This window comes from Leucopleurus acutus (assembly GCF_964270905.1).
Source record: "Leucopleurus acutus genome assembly, chromosome: 15".
NCBI lineage: Eukaryota > Metazoa > Chordata > Mammalia > Artiodactyla > Delphinidae > Leucopleurus > Leucopleurus acutus.
Window position 1 is genome coordinate 77,821,816 of NC_139157.1, and position 23,170 is coordinate 77,844,985.

General features: G+C 36.2%; 1 protein-coding gene across 1 annotated transcript in view; it reads left to right on the forward strand.

Annotated features, from left to right (window-relative positions):
• Positions 1-21,296, forward strand: part of TMEM30A (transmembrane protein 30A) — a 37,679-nt gene extending 16,383 nt beyond the window's left edge. Inside the window, exons 2-7 of the mRNA XM_082855936.1 lie at positions 2,151-2,258; positions 4,624-4,731; positions 9,094-9,181; positions 10,240-10,386; positions 11,049-11,255; positions 18,616-21,296. Of these exons, the coding sequence (XP_082712062.1) occupies positions 2,151-2,258; positions 4,624-4,731; positions 9,094-9,181; positions 10,240-10,386; positions 11,049-11,255; positions 18,616-18,809 (852 nt within the window). The 3' untranslated portion in view covers positions 18,810-21,296. The remainder of the gene's footprint in view (positions 1-2,150; positions 2,259-4,623; positions 4,732-9,093; positions 9,182-10,239; positions 10,387-11,048; positions 11,256-18,615) is intronic.
• The last annotated feature ends 1,874 nt before the right edge of the window (positions 21,297-23,170 follow it).

The window sequence follows — 23,170 nt, forward strand, 5'->3', positions numbered from 1 at the left end:
AAACAACAGTGAGATACCACTACACACCTATTAGTGAAAACCCAAAACGTCAACAGCACCACGTGCTGGTGAGGTTGTGGAGCAACAGGAACTCATTCATTGCTGGTGGGAATGCAAAGTGGTGCAGTCACTTTGGAAGACAGTTTGGCAGTCTCTTACAAAACTAAACATGCTCTTACCATGAAACCCAGCATTTCTACTCCTTGTTATTTACGTAAATGGGCTGAAAACTTAGGTCCACACAAAAACCTGCATGTGGATGTTTATAGCAGTTTTACTTGTACTTGCCAAAACTTGGAAACAACCAAGATATCCTTCAGCAGGTGAATGGATAAATAATCTGTGGTGGACCAAGGAAATGGAATAATCTTCAATGCTAAAAAGAAATGTGCTGTCAAGCCATGAAAAGACAGTGAGGAACCTTAAATGCATATTCCTAAGTGAAAGAGGTAAATCCGAAAAGGCTACCTACTTTATGATTCCAATTATGTGACATTCTGGAAAAGGCAGAACTATGGAGACAGTAAAAAGATCCATGGTTGTCAGGGCTTAGGGATAAGGGAGGAATGAATAGACAGAGTACAGAGGATCTTTTAGGCAGTGCAGCTATTCTGTGTGATACTGTGATGGTGTATATATGTCATTATACCCTTGTCAAAACCCATGGAATGTACAACACCTAGAGTGAATCTTAAGGTAAACCACTGCCTTTGGGTGATAATGATGTGTCATTGTAGGGTCATCATTGGTAGCAAATGTATTACTCTGGTGAGGGATATTGATAATCAAGGAGATTGTGTATGTGTAGGTCCAGGGAGTATATGGGAACTCTGTAGTTTGCACTCAATTTCGCTGTGAACCTCAAACCACTCTAAAAAATAAAATCTATTAAAAAAAATTCGTATAATGGAAAAAGTTTTCTCATTTTAGCTATCAGGTCAGGTCTTCTGACAACAGCTGGTGTACTGCAATTCAATTCTGACACTGACCGCCTGAGTTAGTGTCAGACTCCACAGGTGTAAGGGCATGGTCCCCAACAATATACTTCAGTACCACTCAGACACCAGCTGCAAGTCAGGCTACCCATACTTCTGGCCAAGTAGCTACAAATCCGGGAGTTCCCAAGCCCCCCTCGCCCCGACTGCCCTCACTTCAGATGCCAGTTGCAAGTTCAGAGGTCTCCAGGCCACTTGCATTTCTGACCAACTGCCTATAAATATGGGAGGTTACTGTAACTTCTCTCAGGTTCCATAATTTGCTGGAATGACTCAGAACTCAGGGAAGTGCTAGACTTACAATTATAGTTTTATCATAAATCATATAAACTAGGACCAGCTAAATGAAGAGACACATTTGGCAAGGTCTGGGAGAGTCTTGAATATAGAGCTTCGTGCCCTCTCCCTGTAGAATCAGGGCACATTGATGGGTTAACCAACCCGGGAGCTCACCTGTGGTGGCCAGAGTTTTTATTGGAATTCCATGATGAAGGCATGATTGATTAAACATTGGCCACATGATTGAACTAAATTTCCAGCCTTCTCCCTCTTTCCAGAGTTTGGGCTGGTCCAGAGTCCCTAATCACGTCTAGTCTTTGTGGTGAGCAGCCCTCACCTGAGCCATCTCCTTAGCATAAACTCTAGGGTGACTCAAGGGGCTTATCAAAAACAAATGCACTCTTATCACCAGGGGAATTTAAGGGATTTAGAGGCTCCCTGCCAGGAACCCAGGAGAAAGATAAGACAGATTCTTAATTATCCAACACCAGGTTTTAAAGAAATGGTAGCCCTTGAGAAACCTGGTAGTTTTTTGTTTGTGTTTGTTTTTTTAATTTGAAAATGTGCCATGGAAAGCTGAGATGATGGAAAAGTTGTTTAGACTTTGTAGTTATTTAAACCTTTATACATCATGCAGTTTGAATTTTATATTTATGATTTTATGCGTAAATGTATTTCTTTTGGTAAAAAGGAGAGATGAGCCAGTAGGATGACATAGGACCCTTTCCGGTCAAAATAAACAGATGACCTTATAAAAAGGTTTTTTCTGGGCTATTATTGCTCCATCAGGCTCATTTTTCCCTCTGATAGCAAATTATTTCAGAGTGTATCCAGTTTCTCCAAGGAAGTGTGCTTAGTTATATTTTTCTCTTGCAGATTGATTATACCGGAACAGACCCTTCCAGTCCCTGCAATAAATGTTTGTCTCCGAATGTGACACCTTGTATTTGTACCATTAACTTCACTCTGGAACAGTCATTTGAGGTCTGTATTCCCAAGTAGTGTTTTAGAAAAGCCATGCTTTAAAAAATATTGATATTATATTAAATTTTTTTTTTACTAGTTATTTTCTTCTTGTTGATATGTTGCTTTAATTTATTGGGAATCTATACACTTTTGAGGAAGATTGTTTTGTTTTGCTATTGGATTATGCTGTCTGATAATTAAATACATTAATAGTTTATTGTAGTTAGTTTAAATTTAAAACCTATTCTTTTTCTGGAAAATTTTATAACTGTACAAAAATTTTTTTTGTATCAAGTTTCTATCTACATCTACTTGTATTTAAAAAATTATTGCTCAAACTGTTTTGCCTACTTTTAATACTATAAGTTTTACTTTGGAAAATAAATACTAATTCACCCATTTTTGCATTATTTTTTCATCAGATATGATACTTTAACATAAATGCAAACACTTAGTAAAACCTTATTGACAAGCAGTTAGAATACCATCCGTGTGTGTGTGTGTGTATGTGTGTGTGTGTGTGTGTGGGGGGGGGGGTCTGTGTGTCTTTTGCATTCACACTTACCTGTCATTCTTCTTGGAAACTGAGCAGATGCTAAAGGACACAAAGATTCAGAAATAGGCATGACAAGACCCGTTTATGTTCTCCTTTACCTGAAAATTGAGCTTTAAAAAATTATTGTTTTATTCTTCAGGGAGCAAAACTGCTTTAATGCATGCCAACTTTTTAGATTTTTGTAGCTATGCTTTAGATTTTCTTAAAGGTCGTGATGACTTTTGAGGTCCCTAATAGATGGTTGCCATCTAGTGGTTATGGATGCTGTTGCCCTGAGATCGTGGACTGTAACGCTCCCTTTTTAAAAAATATGAAAATAAATTAGGGAGAAGACAGGAATTTAATTATTTTGTTTTGGCAGAAATAACATATAACTTTAAAACATCATAAAAATTTGATTTTTTTGTGTGATGGACAAACTATAAGTTGCATTAAGTTCTGCTTTTGTCAGAACAGGCAGAATTAAAGACATGGAAGAGACTTGTAATGATTTAGAAGCTCCACTAGTTTCTTCCCCCATACAAAAACATTAAGCATTTCAGAACTGTTCTTCTGCAAAGGTGATCATCCTCAGATTCATTCTTTTGTGGGCTCTGTGTTCCTTTACAAGCCCAAGCTGAATTAGACTAAAGCCTTTTCATAGGACAAAAACCCAACCAACCAAATAAATAAATGAAAGATTTCTATGTAAGTGTTTTCTTTATAAGGAATGGGAAAGTTTGCATATTTTGACATTTGAAAATCAAGCTTTAAATAAATGATTGTGTATAAGAAAACAGCAAATCAAATAAAGCAAAATGTTATTGAATTCCTTTTTTTTTTCTGTCTTCCTTTTAATTAAGTATAAGGTTATAGACAATGGAGGTAGCAACCAGAAAGGAGAAAATAGCTGATGTTTTTGCCACCTCTAAAAATCTTAGTCATTCAAGATGACTTCATAACATCTTCTAAATAGTTACAATGTAGGTAGATTACCCTTATTTCCCAGATTATTTCCAAGTTGACTCCACTGAATACATTAAAGTACTTTTCTTGATTATTATAAAGTAACTCATTATCTTAGATACTTTACTAATTATTAATTTGTTCATTACTACTATTATATAGTATCCTGCTGAGAAATTTACTATGACCCAATTCAAGTTCAGAATTTATTTTGGGCAGTAAATGAAAGCTTAAAAGCATTATTCCTTTGAAAAGTTGATGCTAATTGGATGAAGACCAATCTGAATTAGAGAAGATTTAAAATTGAAAGTAGGGACTTCCCTGGTGGTCCAGTGGTTAAGGCTTTGCCTTTCAGTGCAGGGGGTGCAGGTTCGATCCCTGGTCTGGGAACTAAGATCCCACATGCCTCATGGCCAAAAAAACAAAACATAAAACAGAAGCAATATTGTAAAGATTCAGTAAAGACTTTAAAAATGGTCCACATCAAAAAAAAAAATCTTTAAAAACATAAATAAATAAAACTGAAAATTGATCAGACTAGGCTAATAATTAGATTCCTTGAGAGCTTTTCTGTTTGTTTGTTTGTCTTAATGTAAATAGACGTCCTTGAGGTCTTTCAGAGTATTTTCAAAGTTGACTCTTGGAGTTTTGACCTTATTTGATTTGATTCTTTAACATTATTTGATTTGGTTTGATTGTTTAACCTTATTTACAATTTGTACCATTTTAGATTGCTAAGTACTGGTAGAATTCACCCCAGTAACTGTTTTAAGTTATCACAAATTCTAAACTAGTGCAAATTACATAGCTTTTATGTATGCATGAAACAACTTCATACTTAATAGTTTTATATGAACATTTTTTCCCTTTCTCTTTCTCTAGGGCAATGTGTTTATGTATTATGGACTGTCTAATTTCTATCAAAACCATCGTCGTTATGTGAAATCTCGAGATGATAGTCAACTAAATGGAGATCCTAGTGCTTTACTTGTAAGTAAAATGATGGAACATGAAACTACGGTGTCTAAGAACTAAGAACATGTGGTAACTGTTCAATTAGAAATGTTAAATTTAATAATGTTAGATGAAATTAAAGTGTTGTTTGACATTTTTAGTTTGTTTAGTGAAGGTTTTTAGTTAAAATTTTTTCCCCTGGAATTTGCACAGATTAATGATTTCTTGCAGCCAGAGGACATGTTACAACCTGCTTGTTTCTGGTAGTATCATTGGGATTTTTGCTTTGTTAATCTGTTTGTAATGGAATTTTGATGAGTCTAGCATTCTGGGAATATAATTTGTTCTGTTTGAGTTTACTCATTATTATTACACTGGGTAGGAATATGTAAATAAGCTACTTTTAATTTCTGAGATTGTGTTTTAGAATTGAAGATGTATGCTCTTTGCTTTTTACCTTGTGGGGCGCCCGAGTACTAAAGTCCAAAGGGTGTGGGCTACTGAAAAACTGTCTGAGGAGCTTTTTGAAAACACAGATTCCAGGATTCTCCTAAGTCTCATATGTCTGTGTCTACAGGGGTGGAGCTCTAAAATATCTATTTTTAACAAGCTCCCCTTCTGATGCTCAGCCTGGTTTGGGAATCTGTGGACTAGAGGATCTTAGTTTCCTGACTGTTGTTCAGCTTCTCATAGTAGTGGTTGGCGCCCAAGTATTTTATATTATTGCTACCAATGCAGCAAACCTTTAGCAATTCAAGTATCTCTTAGAAACAGTGACACTCTTAGAATGCAATTTAGGACCATACTGGGACCAGAATGGTCCTGGTAAACGTAAAGTTACTCTAGGTTATCCTTCCTGGTTTTATTGCTATTTCCTGATGTTTGGGATCTTAAGAAATAATAAGTCTATTTAAAGATTCTGGTTAGGTCTGCAATATCTTGTAGTCCATGTGGGATTTATGTCGTGGGATCCAACTTTTAGGACTCAAGTCCAGAGAAGGTGAAGTTCTGTGAGACACACCAAGTTGATGAGGCACACCAAGAATTTGTTGATTGGGATCATAGATTGGGTATGTTGAAAGACCTAGCAGTGGTGGTTGATTTACAGTTCTTTTATATAGATACACACTCTCTTCACCGAGGGCAAAAGAAGCTGAGCTTCTTTTCTTCCAAACCTCAAGCAGAGCTTTTAGACTAAGCTTAAGGATTGATGAATTTTTTCTGTAAAGGGCCAATAGTAAACATTTTCAGCTTTGCAGTTTATATAGTCTATTGCAGCTACTCACCTCTGCCATTTTAGAATGAATGCAGCCATGGAGAATACTTAAGTGAATGGGTAGCTGTGTTCCAATAAAACTTTATTTACAAAAACAGGAGGTGGGGCTGGATTTGGCCTGCAGGCTGTCATTTATCGATCCCTGGACTAGACCAAAATATATGACTTTAAGACCAGGTGGCTTTCAAAAATTTTAAAGATGTTAAGAACAGACAGATTGAAGTTCAAGTAACTTAACATTGTATATAAGGCCCTTCACAATCTGATGTCAGCCTACCACTTCAGCTTCATTGATTTTATATTCTATCCTTAATGTACCTTTGGCCTGGCTGCCCTGAGCCATATATGCTGTTCCCTAACCATGCCTGGTGATGCAGGTAATCTGCCCATTTGGGCATTTCCATTTCATTTGTCTAGAATGTGTTTTTTACTCTTTCCCTGGAGGTCCTCTCACCTCAGTCCTGCTGTTTACGTTAGTGTCTTTGGATGCAAAATAACTTCTTTACGTATTTACTTCATTCATACCCTGTTCCAAGTCACTTCTCACTTTACTTAACACACTGTCTCCCCATATCATCTACTCTTGCTCTTCCTTTCCAGGCCATTTTCTACAGAGCTGCTAGAGTGATCTTTTAAAAAAAGTAAATACCACTTCCCTGCTTAAAATCTTTCAGTGGTTGGTTTACTCAGGATGATCTGAGCTATGCATGACTCTCCAGTCTCATCATATGTCATTTTCTTTATTGCCATACTCTAACTACATTCCCTGTTTACCTTCTCAGAGGTATCAAGTTCTTTCTAAATGGTGTGTACTGTTCTCTCTGCTTAAAGCTCTCTTCTGCCTGCTCTTCACGTGGCTGTCTCCTACTTTCTTTAGGTCTTAACTTTCATGATACTACCTCCAGAGACAGTCTTCCCCTTATCTTCTGTCCTCCCAACTACACTGCAAGCTCATGAGAGCAGGGAGCATGACTTTCTTTAATCACCATATACCAAGTGCCTCTCCAGTACCTAGCACATGAAAGGCATTTAATAAATATATATGGAATGAATATAGACACCTTTATCATGGCTCTTATTTCATATTATACTTGGTTGTATTTGAGTCTGTTTCCTATATTCCATTGTGAGCAGCTGAAAAGCAGGGACTTTTTTTTCATTTTTCCATTTCTAGCACCTTACATGGTATGTGGTACATGTTAGGTACTCTTTATTAAATGGCTTTCCTAATAAGCCAGTTACTGCAAAGTACCTAGCATTGCTTAGTTCAGTATCTGATGCATAGGTAGTAAATATTTTCCTTTTTTCAAAAAAACTTCAATAATTTAGTAGTTAGAAGGTGGTTCTTCGGGACACTAGTCCACCATCTTTTCTGGTTTTCCAAATAAAGTTGCTATTCCTTGCCCCCCTCCCCTCCAAAATGGTTTAGTGGTTAAAATATATTTGCCCCATTGAGAATTTATTTACCTTATTTTTTTGAAATCAGTTTTCATCAAAACATTCAAATAGTAATAAGCCAAGTTATACATTGTCTATCTTCATGGTCTTAGAATACTAACTTTCTGAATGTAGATGTCTTAGGGACCAAAAAGCTGGGAAGTCAAATATTAAAGAGACTTTATGAGATTCTCTGCCAGAATGTAGATACAAGAAGCCAAGGTTGGTTATAATGGAATAGCCCTAAGAGGCCTAGCTAGGTTCTAGTTAATTTCAAATCGAGACTATCTTGGTTTGTTTATGTGTTGTGAGACATGGCTTAATGTGGCCTTGGAGTCGCAGAACAACTCAGATGTATACCTAATATCAGACTTGGTAGAATCTCTGGATTAATCCTACAGCTTCCACGTTTCCTTGAGATCTTCAACAGGGACTAAGCCAAAACCAAATCTGGAGGACAGGTGAAGTGCTGTTTGCCTTGCCAACATTTGTGCTTTCTTTATACCTGGGTGCACAACTTAGAGAAAATTGGTATATTCTAGGAATCTGCATTAGACTTTTCCTTCCTCCCTCCCTCCCTTCCAAATTACAACATTTGAAATTATCTACTTGAACATGTTAATTTTATAAGTGAAGTGCAGATAAATCAAGGGACTTGCGCAAAGTCACATAGTACATAGCTGGAACTAGAAGCTCAGGTTTTTTTTTTCTTTTTAATATTTATTTATTTGGCTGTGCTGGGTTTTAGTTGCAGCATGTGGGAGCCGCGTGTGGGATCTTCGTTGCAGCATGCGAGATCTTTGTTTTTTTTAGTTGCGACATGCAGGATCATTTTTAGTTGTGACGCGCGGGATCTTTAGTTGTGGCATGCGGGCTGTTAGTTGCGGCATGCAGGAGGGATCTAGTTCCCTGACCAGGGATCAAACCCGGACCCCCTGCATTGGGACCCCAGAGCCTTAACCACTGGACCACCAGGGAAGTCCCGAAGCTCCAGTCTTCTTACTTCAAGTTTAAGATTCCTTTCATTCTGTCACAGCTGGATTGACAATAGACGGCTTCTTAGTTTTTCTTGTGCAGAAAACATTTTGTAGTTATGATTTCTATGTTGGTATGAAAATTGTTCAAAATGTCAGTTTGGGGGCTTCCCTCGTGGCGCAGTGGTTGGGAGTCCACTTGCCAACGCAGGGGACACGGGTTCACACCCTAGTCTGGGAAGATCCCACATGCCATGGAGCAACTAAGCCCGTGCGCCACAACTACTGAGCCCGTGCGCCTAGAGCCCGTGTTCCACAACAAGAGAAGCCACCGCAATAAGAAACCCATGCACCGCAATGAAGAGTAGCCCCCGCTTGCTGCAACTAGAGAAAGCCTGTGCACAGCAACAAAGACCCAGCGCAGCCAAAAATAAAATAAATAAATTTATAAAAAGAGAAAAAAGTCAATTTGACATATACCTATATGACAGTATATGCAAAAAAAGGCTATAATGTAGTAATGTTAAAGAATATATTTTGAGTAATTAAATGTGGTATTATTTATAGTCTGTTTTATAATATAGATATTTTACATGCATTGGAAATGAGAAATATGTAGGGATTGAATTTTTAATCAGTAATTAGGACTAACTCATAGTTCTCCCAGAGGCCTGGGTAATAACTTCTCTCTTCTTTCCTTCTAAATATCAGAATCCCAGTAAGGAATGTGAGCCTTATCGAAGAAATGAAGACAAACCAATTGCTCCTTGTGGAGCTATTGCCAACAGCATGTTTAATGGTATGAGACAGAGATAAACAAAGATGATATATATATATATTATACTGTAGTTAGGAATATTTGTATAATCTTTCAGAAACATGAATGAGATTGAGAAATTCAACAGCTTTAAGATAAATATGTGAATTAGTTATTTAGTGGGGTATTATAATGCTTTATGACTTTCTTTTGTGAATTCTTATATTTTAAGAATGAATTTCTGTCTCTGGGAAGAAAGAAGCAGGGCCATTCTGCTAACTTACTATTTCATACATGATAAAATAAATGCCAGGCTACCTTTACCAACAACTTTGAATATTTATACCATTAGATAGGGGCTACAGTTGATCATTTAGAGCAGCACTGTCTGATATGAATGTAATGTGAACCATAAATGTGAGACGTGTATAAATTTAAGCTTTCTGGTAGTCACATTAAAAAAAAACAATAAAAAAGAAACAAGTGAAATTAATTTTAATTATACTTTATTAAACTCAGTATGCCCCACATATAATTTCAGCAGGTAAGTGATATTCAGTATATAAAAGTTATTAGTGAGATATTTTATATACTAATTTTTATACTAAATCTTTGATGTCTGATGTACATTATATCCTTACAAAACATAGTCATTTGGACCAGCCGTAATTTCAGGGGCTCTGTAGCCATATATAGCTAGTGATTACCAGATTGGACAGTGCAGAGAGAGAAATTGATAAGCCAGAAGCTATTTAGCAGTGCTTTTTTTTTTTTTTTTTTTTTTTTTAAAGAATAGAGGCAGATTTACCTTGCAAATTGTTTTAGTTGGGTTACTATTAAAACATTTGACCATATCACATATCAGTTAGCCATGTAGGAAAATGACCTGGAACTATTGAGGGAAGGCAAGTTCATCTAGGATTATAAAGTTACCATAGTTAATTCACATGTGAATAATCAAGAGCAAATGCTCATCACGTGCCTGCTTCGTTACAACCACTTTGGGGGGCAAGTGCCAGATCCTCATTTCTCATGGAGGAAAGCCGGCACTATGGATATTCAGTAGATGTTTAGCAGTATCTTCCTTTTCTTGTGTTTAGATACACTAGATTTGTTTCTGGTTGGCAATGAATCTGATCCTACACCTATTCATTTGATAAAGAAAGGTATTGCTTGGTGGACAGATAAAAATGTGAAATTCAGAAATCCCCCTGGAGCAGACATTCCCCTAGAAGAACGATTCAAAGGTAAAATATTACTAATACCCCTTAAAACATAAGCTAGGCGTTTTAATGAAGTACCTAAAATTTTCTGTCTTTAGAATCTTAAAAAAGTTTATGCTTTTTAAAAAGCAACTTTTCTTAACTTGCTGTCAAGTTAGGTAAAATATGTAGTATCTTCTAATGTACTGAAATTCTAAAGGAAAAGTAGTATACTTTTAATCTTGAATTTCTCTGGTATTTCCTTGTAAGCGTTTCAACCGTAATCTTTTAACATTGTGACAAGGTTTATTTTAAACAAGTATTTATTTTAATTATTAATAGTTATAAGTCCAAATTTCTTTTTGTTTCTATGCCTCCTTGATTTCACAATGTAATGTTTCTTACCATTATAACTTTGAATTAAGTCATTTGCTTTTTGGAATATACTCAGTAGCCTACTTTTAGTATTCTCTTAATTGAGATATCAATCAAATCTTTGTAATTATTTGTTAAGTTTTTATGTGAAGAATTGGTTTCTCTTTCGATTTTAAGACTTCCTTAGAATATGAATATATTTCTACTTTTGAACATAAGGAAAATATTCATATTGTGTATCTTTGTTTTATTAGAGTGTGAATTTTCAGTGAAACTCTCAACAGAATCAAATGTCTTGTCTCCCCACCCCACACCGATCTCTCCTTTTTAAGGCACAACAAAGCCAGTAAACTGGGTTAAACCAGTATATATGCTGGATCCTGACGAAGATAATAGTGGGTTCATAAATGAGGATTTTATTGTTTGGATGCGTACGGCAGCACTACCTACTTTTCGTAAGTTGTATCGTCTTATAGAGAGGAAAAGTGATTTACATCCGACATTACCAGCTGGACGATACTATTTGAATATCACATACAGTATCCTTTTTTGGCCTTGTGCACAGATTCAAAGAATTTGAAAGGAGTGTAGTCCAATCTTGTCTCAGTTATGTGGCATGCTACTTTGTGTTTTAGTTTTGCTCTCTGCATTTTTATGAGTATGTGTTTATGTATGAGAAAGTCTCTTTTAACTTGTTTCTTCCAGAAATGCCTTTAAGTTTTAAATACTTTGTACTAGAGTTCAAGCATCTTATTTGGTAAAATTATTTAAAATGTAGGTGCTAGATTTATTAATAAGTTAGATATTTTTACAAGAGAGATTGTAATTCAGCTTAATGCAAAGGCTAGTACTCAGTAAATCTAAGTGTTGGTGGTACTGGGCTGTTTTAATCTATATTTTTTTAGATAATAAAAATCAGCAAATTTGTTATTTCATATCAACATAATTATTTATAATTATTGCTCTGTTTACAATATCAAAACGTTTTTATCATTAGCTGTATTGTTCCACCTTAATAATTTAGGCATACTTTTCAGTGCTGATAAATATCATTAATTTCATCCTGACTATATGTCAACGTTATACTAAGTACTTTCCATGTATTATTTTATTTATTTCAAGCATTGTGAGGCAGGTGTCATCTCCATGTTATAGACAAGAATATAGGAACATAGAGCATTTAAGTAACTTAACTGAGATTACACAGGCAATAGAAGAATCAGGGTTCATAATCAAGCTGTGTTGACTTTACCATCAACCATCACTGTAGGCTGCATCCCTAGCTGGTTCACTCAAGTAGTCAGACCAGCCCATATTGGCCTGGATGCAAAGTCTTTCCTAAGCCAGAAATATTGGGCACTAACTTTTATTCTCAACAAAATCCTTACATCTTTTAATTTCTAGCCCATTGCTTGTATATATCGTGAATGAAAAATTTTCAAATATTAGCATGTGTGCTGATGATCTTACATTTTTGATTTTTCATAACCCAAATTAGCTGTAAGTATATAGTTTTAGGTTTATAATGGATTAATAAACGGTTAAGTTAACAGACCTAATTTCAAAATAAAGACCTATTTGTAGCCTTAGTTTTTTGATTTTGCACCTCAGTAGACAACTGAACATGACCTGAGAGTGACAGACTGAAAGTGACCAAGTGTTTGAACCTAGGCCTACATAGCAGAAATTTTAGACAGACAGACCCAGTTTAGGTGCTGGTAGAAAGAACATTATCTTGAGGCTATGGCCAAGGTAGAGGGCATCCTGTAGCCTACAGCACAATGAAGGGAAATCTTTGGAGCACTCAGGAGTTCTTAGTTGACAGATAATTTGCACCAAGAGAACTTTTAGGAGGAATGCAGACTATTTTGAAAATCGATAAAACAGGAATTTGACCTGCAGAACGTTAAGGGTTAATTATCAAAATCGGGTATAAGGTGGGAACTAGGTATTAGAATCAAGGCAGAAGCCCACTTTATAGGGTTGCGATATAGAGAGACTAGCATGGGTGATTTGATACCACATCCCATAGAGTGTTGGGTTAGTTAGAGCTCTTACAGTCATTCCTGGCTCAGATTGGGATTGATTTAAGAACTAGTAGAGCTGAGCCTGCCATTGGAGTCACAGCCGGGCTGGGGAGTCATCTGCGGGGCTGGGGAGCTACGGAAGCTGGAGAAAGAGATGGGAGCTAACATGATTCAAAAGATGCTTTTGAAAAAGTTGTAAACCTTTTGCATAGGGACTTAGTTCTGTCTTCTCCTCTTCCCTAACTCTTGCCAAATCCTAGAACTGGTCCGTGTAGGTAGCTCATCCAACATGTTGGTGTCCCATTTCTCAAATTTGTTTAAGGATCCACCCTTCAATTCCACTCTGTTTTAGTCGTCAATCCAGTGTCACACCGTGAGTTTCCCCATTGCTCCAAATCACTAATGTAAAACTTCATTGTCATGCTTTTCGACCTTGTATGAGTCGTCCCATTCTCTCATAACGACACTCTTGCTACACGTGCTCTTTGAGCTCATAGAGACCCCTAATCTCTTCATTCTTCCTTTTTCTCCTGGTCTGTCAAGCTCTTTTTCCTCTATGGCTTTCATTGCTATTTATCTGAAATATATTTTCACATTACAGACCTTTTACCCCTCCTGTGTAATGAGAACAGAAATATCTAAGAAATGAGAAATTATATAACCCTTAACTTTAGTTGTTTTTGCTTGTAAACTGTACTGGCTTTTATGTTGTTATTTTTTCTATTTATTTATTTATTTTCTTATTAGTCATCCATTTTATACACATCAGTGTATACATGTCAATCCCAATCTCCCAATACATCACACCACCCCCACCCCCAGCCGCTTTCCCCCCTTGGTGTCCATACGTTTGTCCTCTGCATCTGTGTCTCTATTTCTGCACTGCAAACCGGTTCATCTGTACTATTTTCTAAGTTCCACATGTATACGTTAATATACGATATTTGTTTTTCCCTTTCTGACTTACTTCACTCTGTATGATAGTCTCTAGATCTATCCACGTCCCTACAAATGACCCAACTTCGTTCCTTTTCATGGCTGAGTAATATTCCATTGTATATATGTACCACATCTTCTTTATCCATTCATCTGTCGATGGGCATTTAGGTTGCTTCCCTGACCTGGCTATTGTAAATAGTGCTGCAGTGAACATTGAGGTGCATGTGTCTTTTTGAATTATGGTTTTCTCAGGGTATATGCCCAGTAGTGGGATTGCTGGGTCATATGGTAATTCTATTTTTAGCTCTTTAAGGAACCTCCATACTATTCTCCATAGTGGCTGTATCAATTTACATTCCCACCAACAGTGCAAGAGGGTTCCCTTTTCTCCACACCCTCTGCAGCATTTGTTGTTTGTAGATGTTCTGATGATGCCCATTCTAACCTGTGTGAGGTGATAGCTCACTGTAGTTTTGATTAGCATTTCTCTCATAATAAGTGATGCTGAGCAGGTTTTCATGTGCCTCTTGGCCATCTGTATGTCTTCTTTGGAGAAATGTCTATTTGGGTCTTCTGCCCATTTTTGGATTGGGTTGTTTGCTTTTTAATATTGAGCTGCCTGAGCTGTTTATATAGTTTGGAGATTAATCCTTTGTCTGATGATTCATTTGCAAATATTTTCTCCCATTCTGAGGGTTGTCTTTTCGTCTTGTTTATGGTTTCCTTTGCTGTGCAAAAAGCTTTTGAGTTTCATTAGGTCCCATTTGTTTGTTTTCATTTCCATTACTCTAGGAGGTAGATCAAAAAAGATCTTGCTGTGATTTATGTCAAACATGTTCTTCCTATGTTTTCCTCTAAGAGTTTTATAGTGTCCGGTCTTACATTCAGGTCTCTAATCCATTTTGAGTTTATTTTTGTGTACGGTGTTAGGGAGTGTTCTAATTTCATTCTTCTACATGTAGCTGTCCAGTTTTCCCAGCACCACTTATTGAAGAGACTGTCTTTTCTCCATTGTATATCCTTGCCTCCTTTGTCATAGATTAGTTGACCATAGGTGCGTGGGTTTACCTCTGGGCTTTCTATCCTGTTCCATTGATCTATATTTCTGTTTCTGTGCCAGTACCATACTGTCTTCATGACTGTACCTTTGTATAGTTGAAGTCAGGGAGTCTGATTCCTCCAGCTCTGTTTTTTCCCCTCAAGACTGCTTTGGCTATTCGGGGTCTTTTGTGTCTCCATTACAAATTTTAAGATTTTTTGTTCTAGTTCTGTAAATGCCATTGGTAATTTGATAGGGATTGCATTGAATCTGTAGATTGCTTTGGGTAGTATAGTCATTTTCACAGTATTGATTCTTCCAATCCAAGAACATGGTATGTCACTCCATCTGTTGGTATCATCTTTAATTTCTTTCATCAGTATCTTATAGTTTTCTGCACACAGGTCTTTTGTCTCCCTAGGTAGTTTTATTCCTAGGTATTTTATTCCTTTTGTTGCAGTGGTAAATGGGAGTGTTTCCTTAATTTCTCTTTCAGATTTTTTATCATTAATGTATAGGAATGCAAGAGATTTCTGTGCATTAATTTTGTATCCTGCAACTTTACCAAATTCATTGATTAGCTCTAGTAGTTTTCTGGTGGCATCTTTAGAATTCTCAATGTATAGTGTCATATCATCTGCAAACAGGGACAGTTTTACTTCTTTTTTTCCAATTTGCATTCCTTTTATTTCTTTTTCTTCCCAGATGCCGTGGCTAGGACTTCCAAAACTATGTTGAATAATAGTGGTGAGAGTGGGCAACCTTGTCTTGTTCCTGATCTTAGAGGAAATGCTTTCAGTTTTTCACCATTGAGAATGATGTTTGCTGTGGGTGTCATATATGGCCTTTATTATGTTGAAGTAGGTTCCCTCTACGCACACTTTCTGGAGAGTTTTTATCATAAATGGGTGTTGAATTTTGTCAGAAGCTTTTTCTGCAACTATTGAGATGATCATATAGTTTTTATTCTTCAATTTGTTAATATGGTTTATCACATTGATTGATTTGCATATATTGATGAATCCTTGCATCCCTGGGATAAATCCCACTTGATCATGGTGTATGATCCTTTTAATGTGCTGTTGCATACTGTTTGCTAGTATTTCGTTGAGGATTTTTGCATCTATATTCATCAGTGATATTGGTCTGTAATTTTCTTTTTTTGTAGTATTTTTGTCTGGTTTTGGTATCAAGGTGATGGTGGCCTCATAGAATGAGTTTGGGAGTTTTCCTTCCTCTGCAATTTTTTGGAAGAGATTGAGAAGGATGGTTGTTAGCTCTTCTCTAAATGTTTGAAAGAATTCACCTGTGAAGCCATCCGGTCCTGGGCTTTTGTTTCTTGGAAGATTTTTAATCACAGTTTCAATTTCATTACTTGTGATTGGTCTGTTCATATTTTCTGTTTCTTCCTGGTTCAGTCTTGGAAGGTTATACCTTTCTAAGAATTTGTCCATTTCTTCCAGGTTGTCCATTTTATTGGCATAGAGTTGCTTACAGTAGTCTCTTAGGATGCTTTGTATTTCTGCGGTGTATGTTGTAACTTCTCCTTTTTCATGTCTAATTTTATTGATTTGAGTCTTCTCCCTTTTTTTCTTGATGAGTCTGGCTAATGGTTTATCACTTTTGTTTATCCTCTCAAAGAGCCAGCTTTTAGTTTTATTGATCTTTGCTATTGTTTTCTTTGTTTCTATTTCATTTATTTCTGCTCTGATCTTTATGATTTCTTTCCATCTGCTAACTTTGGGTTTTGTTTGTTCTTCTTTCTCTAGTTCCTCTAGGTGTAAGGTTAGATTGTTTATTTGAGATTTTTCTTGTTTCTTTTGGTAGGCTTGTATAGCAATAAACTTCCCTCTCAGAACTGCTTTTGCTGCATCCCATAGATTTTAGATAGTTATGTTTTCATTGTCATTTGTCTCTAGGTATTTTTTGATTTCCTCTTTGATTTCTTCAGTGATCTCTTGGTTATTTAGTAACATATTGTTTAGCCTCCATGTTTGTGTATCTTATGTTTTGTTCCCTGTAATTGATTTCTAATCTCATAACGTTGTGGTCAGAAAAGATGCTTGATATGATTTCAATTTTCTTAAATTTACTGAGGCTTGATTTGTGACCCAAGATGTGATCTATCCTGGAGAATGTTCCGTGTGCACTAGAGAGGAAAGTGTAATCTGCTGTTTCTGGATGGAACGTCCTATAAATATCAATTAAATCTATCTGGTGTATTGTGTCATTTAAAGCTTGTGCTTCCTTATTAATTTTCTGTTTGGATGATCTGTCCATTGGTGAAAGTGAGGTGTTAAAGTCCCCCACTATTATTGTGTTACTGTCGATTTCCTCTTTTAGAGCTGTTAGCATTTGCCTTATATATTGAGGTGCTCCTATGTTGGGTGCATATATATTTATAATTGTTATATCTTCTACTTGGGTTGATCCCTTGATCATTACGTAGTGTCCTTCCTTGTCTTTTGTAACGTTCTTTATTTTAAAGTCTATTTTATCTGATATGAGTATTGCTACTCCAGCTTTCTTTTGATTTCCATTTGCATGGAAAATCTTTTTCCATCCCCTCACCTTCAGTCTGTATGTGTCCCTAGGTCTGAATTGGGCCTCTTGTAGACAGCATATATATGGGTCTTGTCTTTGTATCCATTCAGCAAGCCTGTGTCTTTTGGTTGGAGCATTTCCTTGATTCACGTTTAAGGTAGTTATTGATATGTATGTTCCTATTGCCATTTTCTTAATTGATTTTGTAGGTCCTTTTCTTCTCTTGTGTTTCCCACTTAGAGAAGTTCCTTTAGCGTTTGTTGTAGAGCTGGTTTGGTGGTGCTGCATTCTCTTAGCTTTTGCTTGTCTGTAAAGCTTTTGATTTCTCCTTCGAATCTGAATGAGACCCTTGCTGGGCAGAGTAATCTTGGTTGTAGATTCTTCCCTTTCACCACTTTAAGTATATCATGCCACTCCCTTCTGGCTTGCAGAGTTTCTGCTGAGAAATCAGCTGTTAACCTTATGGGAGTTCCCTTGTATGTTATTTGTCGTTTTTCCCTTGCTGCTTTCAATAATTTTTCTTTGTCTTTAATTTTTGCCAATTTGATTACTGTGTATCTCGGCATGTTTCTCCTTGGGTTTATCCTGTCTGGGACTCTCTGCGCTTCCTGGACTTGGGTGGCTATTTCCTTTCCCATGTTAGGGAAGTTTGCGACTATAATCCTTCAAATATTTTTTTCGGGTCCTTTCTCTCTTCTTCTGGGACCTTTGTAATGCAAATGTTGTTGCATTTAATGTCCCAGAGGTCTCTGACACAGTCCTCATTTATTTTCATTCCTTTTTCTTTATTCTGTTCCACAGCAGTGAATTCCACCATTCTGTCTTCCAGGTCACTTACCTGTTCTTCTGCCTCAGTTATTCTGCTGTTGATTCCTTCTAGTGTATTTTTCATTTCAGTTATTGTATTGTTCATCTCTGTTTGTTCTTTAATTCTTCTAGGTCTTTGTTAAACATTTCTTGCATCTTCTCGATCTTTGCCTCCATTCTTTTTCCGAGGTCCTGGATCATCTTCACTATCATTATTCTGAATTCTTTTTCTGGAAGCTTGCCTATCTCCACTTCATTTAGTTTTTTTTCTGGGGTTTTATCTTGTTCCTTCATCTGGTACATAGCCCTCTGCCTTTTCATCTTGTCTCTATATTGGCTTTTACTACTAACATTTAATTTGTGAAATCAATCCTTTTGGTTAATAATTATATAATTATTTTGTGATTCAGAACATATGAGTAAGGTACCTGTGTGTTGTAGAATTTTACCAATGAATTACAATCAATTAAATGCCAACTTTTTAAGTTGTATTTTAAAAATCAAGTAACTAGACGTGGAAAAGTCTTCCTATACACTCTTCAGATTACCCTGTACATTCATTTGATGGACGAAAACGGATGATCTTGAGCACTATTTCATGGATGGGAGGAAAAAATCCATTTTTGGGGATTGCTTACATCGCTATTGGATCCATCTCCTTCCTTCTGGGAGTTGTACTGCTAGTAATTAATCATAAATATAGAAACAGTAGTAATACTGCCGACATTACCATTTAATTTTATATTTTGAAAACAAATTTACTGCATGTGCATCAAGGCCAGTCCTATTCAACCTAGCTTTCAAATGCTGATGTCTGGTTAGTATGTCATTTTTGAAGTTGGCACATAACTTTTTTTTTTTAAAGCTGTCTTTGTCCTTTGCTTCTTCCTTATGGATGACTTAGGAAAATATATGACGGGTATAAAACAAATTCGCTATACTGATCATATCAACACTGTAACTGCTGAAATGGCATTCTTATGTTTCCTTTCTGATGGGACAGTCCGTATGATGCATGGAGCCTCTTTCATGCGAAATGCGTCTGCTGCTTAAATGTTTATGCTGTGTTGATAATATTATATTGGCATATGATACTGTATATGTGTGCCTATTGTGTGAAGAAAGTGATTACAAGATGTGTGAGTATAATGACTTGCTAACCCTTTAGGATTCATAGTTACAAAAAGATGAAGAAAGACCAAATCTAAATAAAACACTTCATCCTTTTCACAGGTCGTGTGTAAAGGCTTAAAGTACCATCTTTGTTGAGGTGGTTCATGTATTCAGTTTATCCAGTAGAGTTCTTTGTCAAGCTTAGGTTTGATTTCAAAGGACCTATTTACCTGTCTAGAATAGGAATTAATGCTCATGGTAGGTCTCCGGTAGGAAGATTTAAAATTCCTCTTTCCATTTGGTTAAGATGTTGCAGTCAGGAAACCCATCTCATTTGGTGTTTTTACATGTGACCATTTCCCTTGAAGCTTACACTTCATAAGGGATGAAAGAATATAGGTGAGCTTGGAAAGCTTCTTGGCCGACCTTTATCTTCTGCCTCACCTGTCAACCAGATGTAAATATTCAAAGGAGACTGTTTTCATTGTGGTATTTAACATTAAGAAATTTGCTTCAGCATTGGAAATACCTCAAGCTGTTTTTATTTTGCAGGTAAGTGTTTTGACTTAAGTACTAATATTATCTTGCAGAAATTTTGGAAAACAGTAACCTTCATTTCCTCTATATTTCATTCAATTTTTACATATAGGTCAAGGATGAATATGTATGCACATTCTCTTTAGTTAAGCCACCGATTGTTTTGGTTGGTTTTTCTAAGATGTACTTTAAAAAGAAGTTCTTTAAATTTCCTAATTGAATTCTGGAGATTTTGGAGTATGTACATGATAAATTATATGTGCTTAAAGTTATTTTATTTTCTATTAACTGGAATTATTTTTAATATTCCTTATTGAATAAATGCTGTAATTTGTTTGCTATGGAACTTATTCTTGAATGTAAACTTATTGTTTCACATGCATGAAATGTATGTCTTAATCAGAGGTGGCTTAATTGCATTGAAATAGCTATTTTTTTTTTTTTTAACTAAAATAACTCATAGGTTTGTATAGAAGAATGCCTGTTTGAATTCGGAGTTTGTAATGGTTTCCTTCGTTTATATTTTAAATCAAAAGGTCTGGGTAATGTATCAGTTTTGATTAATATATGTTTTTTTTTAAAAAAACAAAAATAATGTAATGGTTAATAGTAGAAATGTGCCACACTTCTTAAGTTTTGTATAATATGAAATTCAGTTAAAAGAACTTGTAGTTCATAATGACTTTCAACAGATAGAATATTACTTGCATTAAGTACTTAATGTATAATTGTCCTGAAATTTCTGAATGCATAGGGTATTCTTTGTGTAAAACTATTCTTTGTTTTATCAGTCCTTCAGAATATGGTTATTTATTCTGATAATTGACCCTCTTGCACATGGCAGTTTATTTTCTGGGGTATATCTTTGGGGAAGAGGGCTTCTCCCAGTCTTTGCAGATTGAGTTTGTGCTGCTTAAGAAGGACTGCCGTCCTGCGTCTCTTTTTCTAACTGGGGGACCAGAGGTGCTGCTACAGAAAAGTTGAAGAGCTCTTCCAACACTTTCTCATCTGTGGTCAAGACGGAATCTTAAAATATATTTGGAGTTTTATCTATTTTACAAGTACATTTATGGCCTAAGTTCTCCCTTGTCTCCTGCCATTTGAGCTGTAAGCGATTCCTGTTGCTGAATATGAAGAATGTGGAACATTCATATGGCCTCTGTGACTGGCGGAAGGAAAACATTTCTTTTTTATGGGCTTTATGCTGATCTTTGGGAAACACTGATGTCATACTCAACTTTCAAAGAATCATATTGCATTTTAAGACAACTAGGTTAAGTAGAAGGCATTGAAGAATGTACTAACTTGCAGGAAATATTTTGATATATGAAATTCCCAACTGAAGGAATTATTTAATAAGTAAAAGCTAAGAAATTTCTTTGAAATCAGAAAGCAGTTTAAAAGTAAATTGGTAAAAATAACTGTACTACCTAATAGAAAATTATTCAACGAAGAGGAGAGTCAAGTCAAGTGAATATTATTTGTTTCTTGGTTACAGTATTTGTAACTTTGATTATATTGAAAGATAACTTTCTGTTAGTATGTTCTGTATTAATAAAAATGAACAAAATTAATTTTGCTATGTTCAGGTGTCTTGCTAAAATAACAGCGCCCCAGTGTTGTTGCAGATGTTTAGCACTAAATTGTAGCCCAGGCTCAATGAGTCCAAATTTTAACATTTCCATGCCTAGATTTGATTGCCATATGTGAATACGTTAATCACTCTGATAGCATTAACTGCAGGATTTATTCATGTTACTGAGAAACATCTGTGCTTACCAAGAAGTGGTCAGATTATAACCTGTTATAAGCAGACAGGCTAAGTTTGGTATTAGATCAAGGGAAACTTCTGGTAAATAGAAAATGAATAACTGGTATAGAGACAATGATGACGAAAATAATGAATTGGGCAGGGACACAGGAAATGAAAAGCCAGACTAGCAAAGAGGAGCAGCTGAGTGGTAGGCGTAACGACTGCTGTTCAGCCTGCTTGCCCCGTCTTTATGGAAACACTGCCTTAGAATTATTGTACCATCCTTTGTTGGTTAAGCTTCAAAGTTCTGTTCTTTGCGAACATGGTTAGTTTGAGGGGAGGGTGGAGGGAGTAAGGAAGTGCTGCTTCAAGAAGAATTTGGTGCATAAATGTTTGTTGTAGTATTTGGATAATCTAGTAAAGTGTTTTAGAGCCCCTTTTTAGCCCATGCCCCATTCAATAAACGTAAAAATCACATTTCCCGGGCTTCCCTGGTGGGGCAGTGGTTGAGAGTCCTCCTGACGATGCAGGGGACACGGGTTCGTGCCCCAGTCCGGGAGGATCCCACATGCCGTGGAGCGGCTGGGCCCGTGAGCCATGGCCGCTGAGCCTGTGCGTCCGGAGCCTGTGCTCTGCAATGGGAGAGGCCGCAACAGTGAGAGGCCCGCATACCGAAAAAAAAAAAAAAAAATCACATTTCCCCTAATGTCATTTGAAATTTCAAAATAAATATCATTTAAAAATAAATAAATAGATATCATGTCTAAAATCACATCAGACCATGGTGACCTTATTTTCTTTTATATATGTAAAATTTGTCAAAGTAACGTGTACACAGTTAAAAAAATCTAAAGGCCTTATGATGAAAAACAGCAGTACCTGTCCCAACTTTCTACCTTCTAGAGACAATTACTTTGACTTCAAAAGTTGTTACTTTTGGTATTTATCTTAGTGTATCTAAATTATATGCCTGTTCTACTATTGCTTGATTTAACAGTTTTAGACATTATTGTCTTCTTGATAATATTACCTGATGATGTAGCTAACACACGTACTTCCCCTTCCCCCATTATATAATTATAATATTTAATAAACACATTAGCAGTTGTTTAATTATGACTTTAAAAATACTGTATACTTTAGAGCAAAGCAGAGCACCAAGATTATACTTTGTACACTTTATTTTTCCTGGAATTAATAATCACCCCACTTTTAACATCAACATAACTTTCTGGAAGCCTGTCTTAAAGTTTTTCCAACTTTTCTATCAGGTCCACCCTGTTCTTATCACTAGTCTTTTGAAGGTTTTTTGTCCCCAAATACCTGATAACCTGATTCCCTGTTTTTGCTAGAAAGGTCTATTCTGCATTTGTCCTTCTCTGCCAATCTCTACTGGTGGTTTTTTCAGACAGCTACTCAGCCATTATCACATTCCCTCTTTTTGTCACCCTCCTGTGTTGGATCTGCTGTTTCCTAGTTCACTCTCTTGTTTACTGGAGCTATTTTCAGTTTTTTGCGTAGGTGACTTTCCTTGTATTTCTGGCTAGTCTCAGCAATCTATCATGTATGAATGGACCCCCAAAACTCATTGAAAGCTCTTTGTTTGTGGGCAGTGCTTGACAAGTGATGGCCTCAGTAGCACAGTGCTACTCAAAAATGCACTGAGTGCATTATTTGTTCTGTTCATGATAAACT